Consider the following 19,682-nt stretch of genomic DNA (forward strand, 5'->3'; position numbering starts at 1 on the left):
TATTGTTTTGCTAAATGGTCATGTCGTCAAACTGTCTTCTGGTCAGGTTTACAAATCCACAGGTCCGTGTGGTCCTGGGTCTTGGTCAGAGAACTTTTCCTTTCGTAGCAGGCGGCAGTGAATAATGAAACACCTGGGCAAGGTGCCGAGAGCAGGGGACAATGAGGACAAAGCCCTAAGTGTGGCAGCTCTACCAACCCTACTCCCACCCCAGGCTCAAAAGACACAGCAGGAAAGCAGGAAGGAGACATGAAGGAGGAGGAGGAGGAGTACCATGCAACACTGTCTTCTAGATACGGCACGGCACGGCCATTGCTCTCCCGAACTCCTAACAGCTGTGGTTATGTGCACAAGCCAAAAAAACCAGTTGAAATTCCAGCATGAAAGGGAGAGGGGTCTCAAGGCCCTCACCCCCCTGGCTCAGGAGCTACTGGCAGCTGATGGCTGCTGAGGGAGAGGTGATCACTTTCTTTTGGGGTGTGGCAAATGGTAGGTTGCCCATGAGCCCATGACCCACTGGATGGCTCCCTGTCCATGCAAACAGACAGCACTAATTGGATTCCATGTCTTTTAAAAAAAAAAAAAAAAAAAATGAGAAGATGACATGAAGCTGGAAGGGGACTGTGTGCTTAAAAAGCAGAAAGTTCTGGTCCTGCCTACAGCACATGTTTACAGCCCCGGCACAAGGGAGGCAGAAGCAGGGGAATGGCGAATCTAAGACCAGCCTGAGCCACACAAGTTCAAGTGACTCTGTACCAAGGAGACAAGGGCTGGGAGTGTAGTGGTAACAGAACATGGGCCTAGCGGGTGCTGGGTCCTGAGTCTGATCCTCAGCACTTTAAGAGGGTGTGACATTCAGCTCTTTCTCGACTCCAGATTAGGGATGCTGAACTTGGAACAGTACTGAAATGGGTGTCCACTGGGCTGAATATTCGGTTTCCCTCTCCCACATCTAACCACAGCCTTCTCTATTGGGCATGCCTAGAGTTGACCTATATAACTACCTTCAACTGAATGTGGCCAAAGAGTGGCAAAGAGAAGTCAGTGTAGACTAAAGCTGACTGCCATCCTGGGTCCCTCTCCATGAGGTCACCTCATACAGCTTGTTCTTCAACGGTGATCTGACCGCTCTAAGATCAGCCTGTTCTACGGCAATGGCTCCCTGCTCATCAACTGCATCCCTAAGACGCCAACATTCCAGCTATTTGGGGGTCTTCTCTGGGGCAGAATTTAGACATCTTATATTTGAGATTATATTTTTACTCATGTTTAACATTCAATATTCAGTCAATTACAATATTCATAATACCATTTTCTTCAAGATATTTTAATTACATTCTCAGTCTCTAGCAAAAGAATTACTTGTATTTACCAGGTCAAGTAGCAGGTCTTTCTTGTTGGACTTTCTTTGAAGTGCCAGCCCCCAAATAACGACAGACTTATTATTAGTTATGACAGCTTGGCCTTAGCTTAGGCTTGTTCCCAGCTAGCTCTTCTAACTTAAGTTAGCCCATTTCTACTCATCTACATTCTGCCACGTGGCTCTTTACCATTCCTCCATTCTGTAAGTCCAACTCCCTCTGTGTCTGGCTGGCTTAATTCCACGAACCTCAGATTTTTCCCCGAATTCCTCTCTCTCCCGGGAAGTCCCGCCTATTCTCTCCTGCCTAGCTATTGGCCATTCAGCTCTTTATTACACCAATCAGAAGGCGTCTCAGGCAGAGATACATCTTCACAGTGTATAAAAAGATCACCCCACAACAAGCTCACTTAAGGGTTTTGCTGTTAATTTGCTTTTACCATACGTGACGAGAGGGTGGAGTTCCTCTGTTTCATCACCATACAACCCTCAGCCCTCCTAAGCCTACCATCTCCTGATTTATTATGGTGATACTAACTGCCTTCTGGTGTAAAGCCATTTCCCCTGAATGAAATATTTCCTCCTGGAGGGATAAGGGATCCTCCTAACACTAAAGAAATAAATAAAACATACAAGGCTGAGGACGTTCATGAAAGTTTCCAGAGTCACAAGCTCCCCACCTCCAAGGCTATGTGAACAGTAACACTGGCGAGGAGAGGAGACCCCACAGCTGAGCTGAGCATTTCAGGGATGCAGCTTTCGTGAGCTGTCTCCATGCTGGGGCGGACTTTTTGGTAATATACCTGCCTGTGAGTCACCCATGCTCCAGTAAGTAATCCCAAAAAACTCACTGGGTCAGTAATCAAGGCTCAGAGAAACCATTTCTTTGGTCTGTCATTGGTGCCCTACCTGACAGAAACATGTTTGATCCCACCCCCCAAGAAGTCACATAGCACTTTCAAAAACTCTATGTTGTTAGCTGGCTTCTTACACAGAAAGTTTGCCTTTGCCCACTAAATGCCAACTCTTTGTGAGGTAAGGCTTTATCCAATTTTCCAAGGCATTCCAAAAACCTGACAAAAAGCCTGGCATACCAACTCTCAACAAGTATGTGACACATGAGTGAATGAAGTGTGGGTCCACTCCTCAGGCTCTGAATCCTGGCACTTCTTCCTCACCTCTGAATGTCCTTCCCCTTGAGTCTCTCATCTCAGTGACTGTCACTCACTGCTCAGTTCCCTAAATCCCTGTCCTCCCAGCTTCATGGACTACCTCATCACGCAGCTCACAACTGCCTCTAACTCAGCTCCAGGGGATCGGATGCCCTCTTCTGGCCTCCTGCGGTACCTGCACACATGTAATATATTCTTACACAGATACACAGACACAGACACACACATAAGAAAAATTAGGGGGAAAACCCTGATCTACACAATCATACTAAGAAAGAAAAGCTCAGTTACTCACGATGCCCCTGAATTCATGATACAGCTCTTTGCTCCACAGAAACACTCTCTCCCATCATCGTGATTCATTCCAAGGTTATGACCCAACTCATGAGCAACGATGGATGCGAATGTCTCCACAGTGATTTGCCCGAACTGTGCAAACACAGGAAGGTGCAATTGGGAAATGTTTTCTTTGTCAGATTATTGTTCTTGTCAAAAGGCAATGTATTTCCTATAGTACTGACTTGATGTCAACCCAGGTGTCAACACCAGCCTTCATGCACTCACTCTGATAAGAACTGGAGTGACTCATGTGCTGATCATCAGGCATGGGTGGGTCATTCCCTGAAGTTATGGGAAAACAGGCTGGTTTCTATGAAATGGAGCCTGCTTCCTCATTCATAAAAAGATAACATCCTGGTAAATTGTGTTGTCGTTTTGACACACCAGGGAAGAGACCTTCCAACTGAAGAACTGCCTGGATCGGACATGTCTATGAGACATTTCCTTGTTTGTCAATGGATCCAGAAGGGCCCAACCACACTGGGCAGTCCCATCCCCTCGGCAGGTGGCCCTGGGCTGTATAAGAACGTTCTCTGAGCATGAGCCAGAGGGCGAGCCAGTATGTATCACCCCTGTGTGATCTCTGCTTCAGGCTCCTGCTCTGAGTTCTTGGCCTGCAGTCCCTAAGCAACGGACTATGACCTGAAGTATAAGTCAAATAAACCCTTTCTTCCTCAAAGTTGCTCTTGGCCACGGTGTTTATCACACCAACAGAAAAGCAAGCTAGATAATAACACATAATAGCTATTAAAAACTTGACCTGGGGGCTGGAGAGACAGCTCAGCGGTTATGAGCACTGGCTGCTCTTCCAGAGAGTTCAGTTCCCAGCGACCACATGGTGGCTCACAAGCATCTGTAATGAGATCTGGCGCCCTCTTCTGGCCTGCAGGCATACATGCAGGCAGAACACTGTATACATAATAAATAAATAAATCTTTACAAAAAAAACTTGACCTAGTCTCTAGGGAAAGAGCACACATGCTACCCATACTCTGTCCTCATAATGTCCAAACTACTGCCATAAGGACCTGGGGGAGAAGCAGAGAGTCAGCTCACACTGGAAACCGTCCTAACGCCTGTATCCAAAACCATACTTAAAGGACAACGTACCACATTAATCCCGCCTGCGTGGCTCCTGGAACACACTGTTCCTACAAACGCCATCCCTGCAGTCCCACCAAAGCCTTTCTTCCTAAACGAAAAGGTAAAGTTATAAAACGTACTTGGGAGGAAAAAGAAAGATTAGTCCTGTTTCTATAGGCAATCTTAACCATGCTGACAAGACCTAGAGGCACTGGGAGAAAATGGCAAAGGGAAAGGACTTTTTATTTTGAGAGTACGAGGTTAGTAATACAAACGTAATCTACATTTTTTTTTTCATCCAAATGATGATGCCTTTATGTACCACGCCAAGTTCGGGGGTTTTTCCTTGGTGGTAGTAGCTACCTTCTGGGTTTGAAGTATTTCTAAAAATGTTTTATGTTTAGTCATTCAACAAATGTTAGTGAGGAGACAACAACATAGTAAATACATTCACAAAGGATTGCCTTCAAATCTGTAAAGGGGAACAACCTCCAAGCCCAGAATGTTATACCTAGCCAAGCAAGGACAATTATAAAACACTAGAAGAAAAAAAAAAAAGAAAACAGAAAAAACTCAGCAAGTATGCCTTAGGATACTCAGAACCCAAACTGAGATGATCTTTAAACTCTATCCTGATTATGTGAAAATGCTTTCAGCAAGAAATCAAATGTTTTTCTTGCCATATACTCCTTCACAGAAGATAATAGTGACTGTGAAATATGCCGTAGCAAGGTGAGGAAACAAGAAAGGTATGGGACAGAGACAAGGGTGAGCCACACACAAAGGAATGGCAAGAGAATGCAATCCTATGGCAACAAGAGCAGCAGAAGTCATCTTCCCGATCACTTCACGCACAGCGGTGTGTAAAGGCGCTTACAGAACCAGCTGCGCGCTGTCGTGCCTACGCCGCGTTATAAGGAACTTCTCCCGCCACTGCACGAAGTTGCCCAGCACGTCGCCAGCGCCTCCGATTATATTGATTGGGTTCTTATCTGTCCAGATTTCCAGTCCAACTAGAACAATGCGAATGTTTAACATGATATACATCTGGGGAGAAAGCAGAAATTAAACACGGAAACTACATGAAGAATGTGAGGAGAAATGGGGGGGGGAGGGGGCAACTGGAACAGGGTCCTATGTCCAAGCTGGCCTTGAAGGTTCTGTGTTGCTGAGGATGACCTTGACTCCTGACCCTTCCGCTTCGGTCACCCGAGTCCTGGGGTTACAGTTGTGTGCCACCACACCCAGTGAAGAAAAATACTTTAAAACATTTATGAAGGACTATAGCCAATAAAGTTAAAAACAGGATTCTCTGCCCTCAAATGAAATCTATCCTTCACGCATCAAGGCCAGAGAACTAAGATTCAAACTCCTTTTTATTCCCACTGAACAATCTGACAAACACAGGAAGTTAAAGGTTTTGAGTAAATTTCATTACAAAACTTTCCCTATTATGTGGTCTGGATCGTGAACGTTGCTAATGGACCATGTGATAAAAGCTTTTTCCGCTGTCCCAAAGGGACACAGAGAGGTGACGGAACCTTTGGAAGCCAGAGCCCAGTAGAAATCGTCACGCCACTGAAGGCTAGTGCAGAACACTAGGGAACCAGGGCTTCTTCCTCTCCCTCTCTCTAGATATTCATCCTAGCCTTGAGGGGAATAATTTCACTCCACTCCATAAACGTTGCCTCACCATAGGGCCCAAGCCAGAGGGCCAGTCAACCAGAAACAGAAACCTCCCAAATTACGCACCAAAATAAACCTTTTCTCTCTATAAGATGAAGACCTTAAGTAGTTTGTTAAAGTGGTGGAAAGCTAACCAGAATACAGACTTACCATAAGTTTTCAGATACTCTACTGCAGAAATGTCATGATACACTACCACATGATCCTACTGGGTGTACTATACAATTCACAGTAAACCATAAACATTTCTAACCTCTTACCTGAACTCCTCACCAGAGACACCAAAGGTCTCAGTAAGTCCTGTAGAACTCCTGTCTACTTCACAGAGGTATCACGAGGAGTAGGTTAACAACCATAAACTGCTGGCCCTGATTCTTTTGTAAGCTTTACTACATTTCTATTTTCCTTTTAAAAGTTACAGAACATGGGCGGTGGTGGCGCACGCCTGTAATCCCAGCACTCGGGAGGCAGAGGCAGGCGGATCTCTGTGAGTTCGAGGCCAGCCTGGGCTACAGAGTGAGTTCCTGGACAGGCTCCAAAGCTACACAGAGAAACCCTGTCTCAAAAAACCAAAAAATAAATAAATAGATAGATAGATAGATAAATAAATACATAAATAAATAAATATAAAAAATAAAAAGTTACAGAACAAACATTTATAAATCCAGAGGTCAGAGCTAAAAAATGAACCATTTTTAATTCTGCTCCAAGACTGTGCTGGGGCGGTTGGGAAAAGAAATACAACTTACGCTATCCAGATAGTTTGCTAGGCGAATCATCTCTTCTCGAACAGCAGTCTGATTTTTCCCCATCATATCATACTGAAAAAGGAGGAAAACCATGCTTACAGACCAGCCAAACAGTAAAGATGTCTGCAATTCCCTACACCAAAGAGAAAATGCCAAGGATTTCCTCGGAACCAAAAATGGAAGCATCTAGACACCTGCCACCATTTCAAGTGAATCCATCTCATTGTGGTGTTGGAATGAGGAATGTCTCCCAGTCTCGGGCATATGAACACTCGGTCCCCAGTAATAGTGCTGTTTGGGGAGGTTAGTGGGTGGGGACTTACTGGAGGAAGTATGTCACTGGGGGCGGGCTTTGTAAGTAAAATCTGCCCCACTTCCAGTCTGCCCTCTCTGCTTGGAGCTCCTGCCTGAGCTGTGAGCTCTCAGCCCTTCGCTCCATCCATGTCTGCCACCTGCTTCCATGTGCCCCCCCACCCACTCCATTACAGAGCTAACCATCAGGAACCATAAACCAAAATAAACTTCTTCTGTAAGTTGCCTTGCTCATGGTGCTTTATCATAGCAATAAAAAGTAATTAATACACTAAGGGACACATTTTAGTGATAAATAGGAAGAAAAGAATAATAAGGCGCAATAATTATGAGATGCATTGAAGTCTTAGTTTTCTTCAAATGTGTGTAACTTTAGAATACATTTTCTTCTTAATGTTACTTTTGCTGGTTTTAATGGCAAAGTATTCTCAAGATTTCACAAAGGTATAATCTTAAAAAGCTTAGATAATAGAATGAAAAATTAATAATTTCCTAATCTTTTATCTCTTAGGCTAGCGATATAACAATAAACTATTTCTAGGCCCTAAGCTAAAGTAATAATGAGAGATTAGTCCAGGATCACTAGTTCAAAAATGTTATGTGGTTAGAAAAATAGAGATACATAGAAATTTTACCATGTTAAACCAAGCAGTTTATGTGCCCTTGTTTATATCTGGCTAAATCTGCATGTCTATTTTAACCTTATTTGAAACAACCTACTTGCTAACAAAAAGAAAAGCTTACAGGGTGTATGACTTCAGGTCTTAACAACAGAATCTGTGATGGATTGGTCCAGCCAGATCCTGCATTTAACAGTGATTTAGGGAAATGGAACCACTTTTACTCTGAACCATTTTCTATGAGTATAATCTGTCTATCTGGAGAGAATGATAGAGAAAAACACTTTCAGTCTCTAGTTCTTCAGCCACTACTGGGGATGGGTTCACACTGGCTCCCCTTCGCTTGTTCCTTACACCAAGCACACACACAGCCTGACCAACCAGGCTCTTACCAACCTCTTACACACAAGAAGGGGTTTCTAAAGCCAGGAAAAACATCTTCAAAATGTTCTCTGTGACTTGCAGGAAAAGACCTGTCCATCCAATCATATCTATAAATAGTTTTTCATACACACTGAAAACAAAAAGTCATCTGGAACATTTCCAATCATCAATATTTTAAATTATTCAGGGTCCACGTCAGAATCTGATGATCTTGTAGTAGCTGAAAAGGACAAAGTACCTCTCACAGGTAAAACAAGTGATCCGGGCTTTCAGGACAAATATGGAAAGTGTCCTGCTGTTACCCTAACCCTGAAAACAGTAAGTGCTTCTACAGCACGCCAGGACTCAGGCCTGGTCTCTTCGAGGGAAAGAGATCCTCTGAAACAGCATAAAGTAAGTCAGCCTCACAAGGCAGCACCCTACTGTCCTGGCTGACAGCCACAGCCTGCCAAGTAATCCGAAAAGGGTGACAGATACAGCTAAGACAATCACTACAAAGAGAGGGCTTACACTGTCCCAGTTAGGTTTGCGGATAAAACTAAGCTAAGTGGGCATGAGTACACGCCCATAATTCCAGCACTCGGGAGATTCAGACAGAAAGATTAGGAGCTCAAGACATGGCAAGCCCCTGACTTGAAATAGATAGATAGACAGACAGACAGATAGATGATAGATAGATAGATAGATAGATAGATAGATAGATAGATAGATGATTGATTGATAGATAGACAGACAAATAGATAGATGATAGACAGAAGAACAGATAGAGATGGATGAATGCACTATTTTAGTTTTGAGCTTATCACTGAAGCCACCTATTTATTGTGCTTTATATTTCCTTTAGAAGTTGCTCACTTCTCAACTGCTTTCTTATGAAAAAGGAAAACAAGTCAGCAGTTCCTACCCTTTCCTTGTCTACCACAATGAACAGCTCCACATAGCGGGTCTGCGGAAGAACAGCTCTTCTTCTCTGTTGAAACACAAGCATCATAAGAGCAGGTTGGTTATGAGGCTAGACGCAGTCCATAGAGCAACGACCAGACCTAAGGTCTAGTCACATGACATCACATCTGCTAAAAACTGTATCAACGGTTTGACGTAGCATTCCCACGTCAATAACCAAGTGTTAACTGCTATTTGTACTGACAAGAGAAGAGTTCTAAAGGGCTGTCTATGTCCTAAAGAGTAGGATCACTGATTTTTTTTTTTAATTGAAGCACATATACATGCACCTTTTAGAGGGAAACCTGATTACCATGGTAAGACACAAAGAAAAACACCTATGAAATCTGAGAGAACAAGATGGGGCAGGGGCACCAGTATAAAAACACAGCTTCGTTGTGTCCTTTATGGACATTCATGCCAAACAGAATAAACGAAGACTTGACAGCTCTCCAATGGTTAATGCGCACGGGTCAGAAAGGGTGATGATAGCAATCGTGCTCGGGTGTTGGTTATTGAAAACATGCCTTCAGGCAGCACTGTGAAAGGCCTCTTAATCTCACAAAACAAAGCTGCATGCCTCAGCCAGCAAGTGGCACATGTCACTCCTGGAGAAGGAGCACCCTGTAGCTGAGATAAGCTGGGCCCAGAACCAGACATCTTGGGCAATCCAGGGCATCCTCAAGAAGCCTCCAAAGCGGGACCTGAGTGTCCCTGGACAGTATCTGAGGTAATAATTGTCATCTTCAGTCTATACCTACTGCTCTCCCTCTTCTCTTTTCTTTCTCTCCCCACCCTAGAGCTTGAGGTATCCAAGTAAAACCTCCACGGCTCTCTAACCAGAGTGTAATGACTACACAGCAATGTCTAGAGGATCACTGCGTAAGATTCAAGCCCTCGTTTAAAATGGAGACTGCTCTCCCGTCAGTCTCCAGAACTACACATTGTTCATCTTTCCATACCCTGGTCATGGAGCTGGGAAAAGACAACAATCCCCGTTTTAGCGTGAGAAGGAACGATCTCTTCAGAACGGTCTGAGGCCCTGAACAAGAGTGCTCCTGCTCCTTACCCGCAGCAGCTGAGTCATGCTTGGCTGCTCCTCCTCCTCCTCCTCGTCAGCCTGCATGGCTTCCTTCTCTGTGTCCCTGTTAGGAACTCCACATCTCAGGGGCTCTTGGCGGACATCTTCCATCGGGTAAAGTATGTGCTCAAAGCGCGAGCTGTTGTGCAGAGGTTCAATTCCAAAACTGGCATTCTCAAAATGCAGCAATCCTCTACATGTGACACAAACCATTGTTAAGGAAAAAGAAATGCACAGGGAGGTTCAGAAGCTGGTTAGGCCCTAGCTCCTAACACTCAGAAAGAAGCTATGGCACAGGGAGGAACAGGCTTTAGAGTCCGGCAGACACATGTCAACTTTGGTCCTCCGCTTACTCAGCTCCCACAGGAGGCCTGCAGAGCAACTGAGGGGGAAGGTGGCACCCCACCAGAGTTTGACCCTGAACGTGTTTTCTACAAGTCCAGACTCTCAGCAGGTCATATATCCTTTGCCTTCGTATAGAATCTACACAGAATTGTTCTCATTAAGTTATTTACTATGCACAAATATGTAGACGACTTCCTGACATACAGCAACCATTTAGTAAGCGTTGTTTCTTAAAAGAAGAAAATGGCAGCCATCACTTATAACCAATTTGAGAATGGAAAGCAGTATCTATTAGTTCCATCAATCAGGATAATTCCACATCCTCAGGCCTCCAATGCCTATAACAGCAGCGTTACTGAACTGGCTGGGACAGGATTTCTCTGGACCTTGTTTACTTATCTGACTATAATAATAATAATAATGCTTATCTGAATATGATAAGCCCTTTCTCTGTCACTGAGACATCTGCATGAATACAGGAGACAATTTTACAAAATGCTATAGGAATTTAAAATGTATTTAGTTTCAAAAAGCAAATTTTTTGTACTCTCAAAAATTAAATTCTCCCACAGGACCTTACAATTGATCAGTAATGAGGTTTTTCTAAACAATATTCCAAGAATATCTGAAGCATGGCTGGATCATGGCTGGAAAGGTCTTCAGTAACCTCAAGGTAAAATCCAACTTCATTAAACAACAAAAGGACTCAATCTGGAACAGGCAGGAGAGGCAAGGGCAGAAAACAGGGAGAGAAACCAGGAGATGCCTCACCTGAGTCCAGAGCAGGCGCTCACAGCAACGGCTGAATTGTGCACACCCTCCACGTAGCCCCGATAATGACAATGATTCTACATGAAAAATACACAAAAGCATCAAACACTGCTGTGCTGCTCAAAACTGTCAAGATACTGCAAAGCTAACCAAATGCCTGAGGTTGATAACCGAAAAATTAGCACACGGCATTCTTCAGACTATCTGAAGACCACCTGCTGTCACCCAACAATACACAAATGTTCAGGCAGGCTCCCAAAGGACACCAGTTACAAACAGTCCTGCCCCCCCCCCCCCCCCGTGACCTTTCAGTCCAGAAACAGCAGGTTGGGGTTATGCTGCATTTGACATCTTAAGTTACAGAGAACTGATGTGTAAGGACCTGGTTGAGGGCTGGGAAGGCCCCATGGGTAGGAGACCATTCTGCATAGGGGATGGCTGTCAGCATCCAGTGAGTTTCACTGCCCCCCAAAGGCACATTGTCTGTATTAACATATAGTTAGCTTAAGTGCCTTTACCCTCAATTTGGGGCAATAAAATGGCTAGCCAAAAATGTCAAAGTCAGTATTACTTGGCGACAGCAAACTTGTATGCACCATAAGATTTTGTCACCTGTCAGACAGCCCCAAAGCACCTTATTTAAAAAGCCACAGCTAGGGACCCCTACCTACCCTACCAGACGTGAAGATGGACATCAGGCCCAGCTAGCAAACAGGATGGCACCAGCCATCAACATCTAGGCCTCAACAAGCAAGTCTCTCAACAAACGGACATGTAGGGCTTTCCCAACAAGTGCATTTTAGCACACCGGGCAAAGGCGCACTTTTAATAATGAACGCTGCTACCCGCTGAACAGACGTGTGGAAAAAAGTAAAATTCGTATCCTAGGGGAACAAACTCCAGACAGACCAAAGATCAAAATATAAAAGCTGAAGGCATCTAAAATGTTAAAGAAAACACGAATAAACCCCTTTTTAACGTAGGTGAATGGAGGGAGATAAAACCGTTCTGCCTATCACTCAAAACCCAGGCACACCTGGCATGGTGGCAAATCATTGTACTCCTGACACTGAGACAGGAGGAGCAAGGTGTTCTGGGCCAACCTGGCTGCATAGTTAGACTGTCTCAAAAGTAAGAAGAAGAAGATTGTCTGGGTGCATTGAAAGGAAAGGCTAAAAACCTTTACTACATTAAAAAAAAATAATAATTTAAGTTTCTACATGAAAAGATTCACATAAAACCCCCAAAAAGAAAAAAAAAAAAAAGGAAATATTTGTAAGTTACATAGAGCGCTTAAATCTGGGGTTCTCAACCTGGGTGTCTTGACCCCTTTGGGGTTGAACAACCCTTTCACAAGAGTCCCACATCAGATATTCTGCATGTCAGATCTTTACAATTCACAATAGTAGCAAAATTACAGTTATAAAGTAGCAATGAAATAATTTTATGATTGGGGGTTACCGTGACATGAGGGACTGTGTTAAGGGGTCACAGCATTAGGAAAGGTGAGAACCACTGTCTTAAATACCAAGTAGAAAGCTGGATAAAAGACAGAAGTTCTACAAATGTCCTTACTTGTATGGAAGGGTGTCAGTAGCCCGCATGTGTAAGAGAACCCGGAATCCACACACATGCAATCAGAACATCACCAGGAGGAAGGGTGTCAGTAGCCCGCATGTGTAAGAGAGAACCCGGAATCCACACAGATACAATAAGAGAACATCATCATGAGGAAGGGTGTCAGTAGCCCTCATGTGTAAGAGAGAACCCGGAATCCACACACATGCAATCAGAACATCACCAGGAAGAAGGGTGTCAGTAGCCCTCATGTGTAAGAGAACCCGGAATCCACACAGATACAATAAGAGAACATCGCCACAGGGCAACCATCAATAACAACTGATTTGAGGCAAATGATGAATATCAGAACTGGTGAACAAAAACTTAAAGGTGGAGGGATAAAAAGAAAAATAGTAACTTTTTTCAGTAACTTTCCCAAGGAGAAACCTAGAAGTCAACTCCTTAACCAACCGCTGACCCTGTTAACCATTAAACAGCAGGACCTGACTAATAAGACATACTGGGAAACAATAAGACTGGCCAGTACCAGCAGGGGACCCCGAATCCACCTGCCTGATGACATTTGTTTACTAACTTGCCTTTATGAGGTATTTCCACAGCACTCAACTTAGTTCTGCTGCAGGTACCTTATCTATGTGACCCAATACCTTCAATTTTCCTAAAACTTCATTAGTGGGGTAAAAGCCTGCAGTCTGTCAACACACTCAGGCACATTTCTGTCACTACCCTTGCTCTCTATTCAGTCCCACAGAGGAACATTAACAAACCGCCATCTGTTCCAAGGCCAAAAGGACTTTGTCCCAGGTCACTCACTGCGTGTTCATTTCTCCTAAACAGTACTTGCTGCTCCCACGATGTTCCTCAACTCCCCCACTCCTAAAGCAAACAGGGTATGCAGGTTTCTGGAGCATGCTAGGCTAGCTGTAACCACAATGCTTTCTTACATGCTGTAGCCCTTCCCATTTACGTGTTAATAAATCTCTATTTGTTTTCTCCTATTTACTCTCCATCAGTTCATTCCAGCAAACTTTCAAAGAATGGAGAGAAATTTTCCCTTCACCAGTATAGTTCTCAAAAACACACCAAATCATATTTTATAAGTTTACAAAACTTGATCCACTGCAAGGCTGCAGTGAAGAAATGCCTAGTGTACACCATAGTGGGAAAAAAAATGCCTGGTATGCACCATAGTGAAAAAAAATGCCTGGTGTGCACCATAGTGAAGCTCACAGACTTGGGGAAACTCTGGCTCAGAAAAGCAGAACAAAGCAGAACCACCACAGAACAGCCCACCAGCCCGGGGCCCGGAGAGCCTTGGCAAAAGATTACCAGAGAGGAGGAGGCACATCAGTGCCTGAGGAGGCACACTGTGAGGAGTTCTACTGAGTCCCATGATAATCCCAAAGACCTCAGACATCATAAATCACAAAGCAACTCGTGTACTTACTTTTCTTATTAAAAATGGCCTTGTGAAAGCCAGAAAATAGCTTTATAAATTACTTCAATCTTAAGAAGTACAATCCCAAAGGAAAATATTGGAAGTTTGTAAATTTACATGTATATTAATTGTGTATTATAGACAATACAATGTCATTATAAGGGACAATCTAGCCCCTTGCAGAGAAATGAAGAGTATCTAAATTTTACCATGTATTTCAAACATACTGGCACACTTTCATTTACCTGAACAATATTAAACAACCAAGAAATAACTGAAATACCCCATGTTAATACCTAATGTTTTTCAAACATCTAGCAAAAAAATACCATTCTATAAAACTTAAATTATTGAGCTGGGCGGTGGTGGCACATGCCTTTAATCCCAGCACTCGGGAGGCAGAGGCAGGTGGATCTCTGTGAGTTCAAGGCCAGCCTGGTCTATAGACTGAGATCCAGGTAAGGGGCAAAGCTACACAGAGAAACCCTGTCTTTAAAAAAAAAAAAAAAAAAAAAAAAAAAAAAAAAAAAAAAACTTAAATTATTGAAGTTTCTACACAATTGAAATCTATTTTTGAAATTTTAAGTAGAAAGTCTTTCAATAATAAATAATAGTTATATTTATTTATAAATTGCCAGACTAATCTCTTGTAAACACCCCCAAGTATTAACTCACTAAAGTCCCCAGTAACTCCATGACATCGTAGCTACTATTCCCATGTTAAAGTGAAGATACGAACAAGTTGGTACAACCTCACCAGACAATAAACACCGAGCCAGAATTCAAGTTTACACAGTGTGTGCACACGACATGTCTACAAAAAGACACTAAGAACTCAAGTGGCATCAACTGTGATCTTTGGCTTCTTACCATAGCAACCTCTGGATAGATGAGAAGATGGATGGATTATCTTTTTTTTTTTGGTTTTTCAAGACAGGGTTTCTCTGTGTAGCTTTGCGCCTTTCCTGGGACTCACTTGGTAGCCCAGGCTGGCCTCGAACTCACAGAGATCCACCTGCCTCTGCCTCCCGAGTGCTGGGATTAAAGGCGTGCGCCGCCGCCGCCGCCGCCGCCGCCGCCGCCGCCGCCGCCACCACCACCCAGCTGGAATATCTTTTATTTGGAATATATACTACGATGTAAATTTAATCTCCTCTACTGGCTTCCTACTAAACAATGCAAAGTCACTAAGACAAAACAGTAAGACAGTAGCCTAGCACTAGACAGGGCAAAGTCAGCAAAAAATGGCCTTAGGGGAAGACTACAGGCTGCAAAGCGCAGCTGTAGTGAAGAGCAAAAGTTTCAGAGAGGCTTGCTTGAACTGAAAAAAAGTTTTGGTTATGGGACTCCTCATTACAACTCTGACAACAGCTATACAAAGACTTATGGGCAGCTGACGAGCCAGGCCCTGATTTCAAGTGATCAGAAGAACTTTAAGATTGATATCAGAAAGCTTTCTGGAACTTTAAGACTGGTGATAGAACTGTGATTCTGAACTTTTTAGTCTTAACAAATAAAATGGATAGGAGTGATTCCATTGCAATGGGACAATTCTGACTTTACCAACACATATAGACTTTATTAACTATGGTGATTCACAAACTGTTTTGTGTTAAAAATAGAACTGTTTACGGAACTTATTTTGTGTTAAAAATGGAACTGTTTAAACAGAGAAGTTTGGGTTTCTTTCTAATCAAACTCAAGATGCAGCTTAGAAAATTATAAAGAAAAGGGAGAGTTGATATTCCTCAGTCTATTTAATTAAAAAACATATTTTTTTGTTTCTTGAGTGGATTAATGTTAAGTTGTGTTAATGAGCCCTATGTTTTGTATAGTTCTATTAAGAAACTGCCTTTGGATTTTTGCTAAAGTTTTTAAAGTGTTAATGGTTATATTGAGAGTATTGGTTTGGATGTAGGTGTGTAGGAATTGTAATTATGTATAGTAATATTTATATTAGAGTTATTATGTTAACCTATTGATATTAGTGCACCATGATTTGATGAAGTTAAGGGAGCATTTAAGTTTGATGCAGATGCATCAGAAGTTAGTAAGAAATGCAAATGGTTATATCAAGAGATTGCTTTAAAGTGTAAAAAGTTTTATTAAGAAATTGTTTTTGCATTCTTGCTAAAGTTTTTAAAGTGTTAATGGTTCTATTAAAAGCTTGCTTTTGGATATAAGTCTGAGAGAATTATAATTTGTATAGTAATATTTATGTTAGAATTATGTTAACCTTTTAATGTTAATGATAAAGCTAAGGGTATTTAAGTTTGATGCAGATGCATCAGGAGTTTGATTTATTTCATGTGGTTGGATCAAGAGTTTACTGATTTTAAAAAAGGACTTAGTACAGCTAAGACTGCTGTAGTCACTTTAGACCCATTCCAAAAAGGATATTTCATCTTTATCATCCTCTACTCCTTTACTGGGAAGTGTGACAGCTAAGTAGATTGCTGTGAGCTCTTAATGGGGAACTTTTTAAAATATTAAGAGGGACCTGTGGGAGCCCACAGAGATTTCCTAGTGAGATCTGAGATTGCTTTATCAGTAGGGCTGCCTAAGAGGATGATTGGATCACAGGCCTGGGTACCAGGTGTTTGGAAGGATCTACACTTGGCTGTATCTAGCAAAGGTGGGGGGGAGGGTTTGCCTTGCCCCATGGCATTGTTATAAAAAGTCCTTTTGAGTAAAGTTCTGGGCCGGTGGATAATGATCCAAGTCCTCCCAAAGCTGACATGTGTTTCTGTCTTTCTCTTTCCCCTCTATATTTCTATCTAAATTTCTTGTCCCTCATGCCTCAAGAGTACCCTGGGGTAAAAGGTGGGGGCAGGTCTCGCACACCTTATGTTCTTGTATAGGACGAACTAAAGAATTTGCTTCTGGTTCTCTTGAAGAATGCTACGAAAGTACGTTACTGACATATAGAAGTCTATCTAACAGGGCAGCACAAAAGTTCAAGTGAAACAGGACCACAGTCAGGGGGAATAAAGACTTCTCATGAAAACTATTGCAAGAGAAGAAGTATGCAATGCCTAAGTGCCCAGGGAACTGTAAAATACTCCTCGTCTGGAGCAAAACTAGAAATGTTTCTGCTCCCAGAAGGAAAGACAGCACCAGGCCAGGCTCGGCGTCTGCCAATTACTTAAGAGAATTCCAGGCCAGCTCTGTCCCCAAGAGTGTTCTATTGCCTGACACAGAGAGGACCACACCTCTTCAGGAATGAAATGTCAGCAAAAGGATTAGAACATCGACTATGTAACAACAAACAAATGTGGTTTTTGCTGGACATGAATTACAAAAGGAAGGTGTGCTTTCAAATATTAATACTTTACCAAAACAGTAAAACCTTCTGTCTCCAAAACATCCCTCTTCCCCTTCACAACTAATAAGGATTGTCACTGGAGAGACAGTATTTCCCATCTTTTAAACACAACTCTTGTTTTTGTTTTTGTTTTTTGTTTTTTGTTTGTTTGGTTTTGGTTTTGAGACAGTGCTGTATAACAGTCCTGGCTGTCCTGGAACTCTCTCGGTAGACCAGACTGGCCTCAAACTCACAGAGATCCTCCTGCCTCCGCCTCCCAGTGCTGGGATGAAAAGTGTGCACCACCACCTCCTGGCTTTAAACACAAATCTTAACTAATACGTGGAGAAGAGCTGTAGGTATGGATCAGTCTCCTCCAGGGCCATCATACAAGGATGTGGAAGGTGTCCTGTGGGGCTGGCAACAGGGTAGGCCTTGGAACCTGACAAGAACACACTTAAAACTCTATGAAGTATCGAGAGGGAAATAAAGTACCTGTACGCTGGGACGGTCGGAGAGCAGAGAGCCTTCCTCGTCGTAGGTATAAACTACAAAGTCGTGAGGTAAAAGGTCTCTGAAACAGGAATAAAATAAATGTGTCAAGTATCAACAGCCTAGGACACAGCTGGTAAGACATTATTCCCAGAAGAGGGAGATGGGAGCTGGTTTTTAAAAACGTTGTCCCTGATCCACCTTTTTAGAGCAAGGGCTACTCTAAACCCAAAAGCTAATAAACAGACTTGAGCTTCAAACATTAGCTGACGTAACGATACGATTTGCTCTCCTGGCATAAGATGTCAACTGCAATAGTTGTCTTGAGCTTTTCTGCTATAACTCACAAGAAAAGTATAAATGAGCCTGCTCCACACTGTCCTATCTGTACAAAAAAAAAATAAGCATTTCACATTCCTTTCTATAAAGAACGTTGTAAACAAGAAACACTCACCACCTTAACCTGCCTATAAAGACAAAGGTCTTTTGTCAATTGTTAAAGGAAATGCTTTCCCCTCATGCTGAGGAGCAGTTGTGTAAACCAAGGCAAAGCAAGTTTCTCTCACACTGATTGCAGCAGCTCAGAGGTGCTCTCTAGGCCTTATGGAAAATCAGGGCTGCAGGATGCATTGTGTGGTTAAAGATCAAAGCACCCTGAAGACCCAAAACCAACTGACCCTTCTGGGCAGAGATGGACAAACTGATAGCTTGTCCTGGTTATCCTGATTGACGCTAGCTACATGATCACTGTGGCATGGAAAACCCTTGGCGAAACTGTGCCTCTGCCTCCTTGGATACAGGAAGCCCCCAGCAGCAAATCTAGAGGCACAGCCGTCCCTGTGACTAAGAAAAGCCCCTGAGTACTTGAAGTTCTAAGACTCCTGAGTGCGCTCTGTCCCATGTGCTGCGTCTTTGTGACGTCTTCTCTGTGAGCAGTGTTCAAGGGAGCTTGTGGAGTTGAGTCTTTTCATCCACAGACCTCACTGGGCACTACACACACACACACACACCACATACACACAACCCACATATCCTTTACACATGCCCCACATCCAAACATACACATCCTTCACATACACACACACACATACACACACACATACCCTTCTCACACACACATACACACACACACACACAACCCACATATCCTTCACACACGCCCACATCCACAAACATACACATCCTTCACATACACACACACACCCTTCTCACACACCCCACACAGCCTTCACACACACACACACACACACACACACACACACACACACACACACCCTTCTCACTCACACCCGCATATATACACACACCCCACACCCATAAACACACACATCCCACACATCCTTCACATACACATACACACACCCTTCTCACACATGCCATTCACACACACCACACACACACACACACACACACACACACACACACACACACCCTTCACTCTTCCTAAAGGTGATTCAAAAAGAATTAAGCTATGTCTGTGCCTGGCTTCCCTCTGCACATTCCTCTTGGAAGTCACAGCCTGTCCAGCCATAACACGAATTCTTGTGGACTTCAAATGCAGGCCTACCCCTGGGTAGCAGGGTCAGCAAAAGCTAAATCTGCTGATTGCAGCATTCAGACTCCACTAGGCAATATCCACCTAGAAAAGAAATCAATACACTGTTGAGGGAAAAACATAATTAAAAAAGCAAAGTAAATGAAATTTCTTACGTGTTTCTTTCCAAGTGAATAATATGTTGCTTTCCTTGAGCCTGGATGACATAAGACATCTAAATGCACAGAAAAGAAAAAGCAATAATAAGACACCATCTTGTAAATTACTTTTCAGCATAATACAAGAGGCAGGAATGTTCACCCTAAATTAAAATAACTTGGCAATGGCTGCAACAGTTTATAAAAGTATTAAATAATATCTATTCTGTTCATCTCAGTTTCTCTTTAGTACTGGAGCAAGGAAAATTGCCGACCCATGTATCTACTCTTTTTAAACTTGTTTTAGATTTACTTATTTGTTTTATTTTGT

The 19,682-nt window shown here is 42.9% G+C and overlaps 1 protein-coding gene across 1 annotated transcript in view; it reads right to left on the reverse strand.

Annotated features, from left to right (window-relative positions):
- The window catches only part of Adam9 (ADAM metallopeptidase domain 9), an 82,349-nt gene that overhangs the window by 49,699 nt on the left and 12,968 nt on the right, over positions 1 to 19,682 (reverse strand). Inside the window, exons 3-11 of the mRNA XM_036209386.1 lie at positions 19,370 to 19,428; positions 17,663 to 17,741; positions 10,845 to 10,921; positions 9,717 to 9,921; positions 8,610 to 8,675; positions 6,390 to 6,461; positions 4,832 to 5,001; positions 3,982 to 4,063; positions 2,828 to 2,961 (exon numbers count right to left, since the gene is read on the reverse strand). Coding sequence (XP_036065279.1) covers positions 2,828 to 2,961; positions 3,982 to 4,063; positions 4,832 to 5,001; positions 6,390 to 6,461; positions 8,610 to 8,675; positions 9,717 to 9,921; positions 10,845 to 10,921; positions 17,663 to 17,741; positions 19,370 to 19,428 — 944 coding nt within the window. The remainder of the gene's footprint in view (positions 1 to 2,827; positions 2,962 to 3,981; positions 4,064 to 4,831; positions 5,002 to 6,389; positions 6,462 to 8,609; positions 8,676 to 9,716; positions 9,922 to 10,844; positions 10,922 to 17,662; positions 17,742 to 19,369; positions 19,429 to 19,682) is intronic.

This window comes from Onychomys torridus, chromosome 17 (genome assembly GCF_903995425.1).
Source record: "Onychomys torridus chromosome 17, mOncTor1.1, whole genome shotgun sequence".
In the NCBI taxonomy this organism is placed as follows: Eukaryota; Metazoa; Chordata; class Mammalia; order Rodentia; family Cricetidae; genus Onychomys; species Onychomys torridus.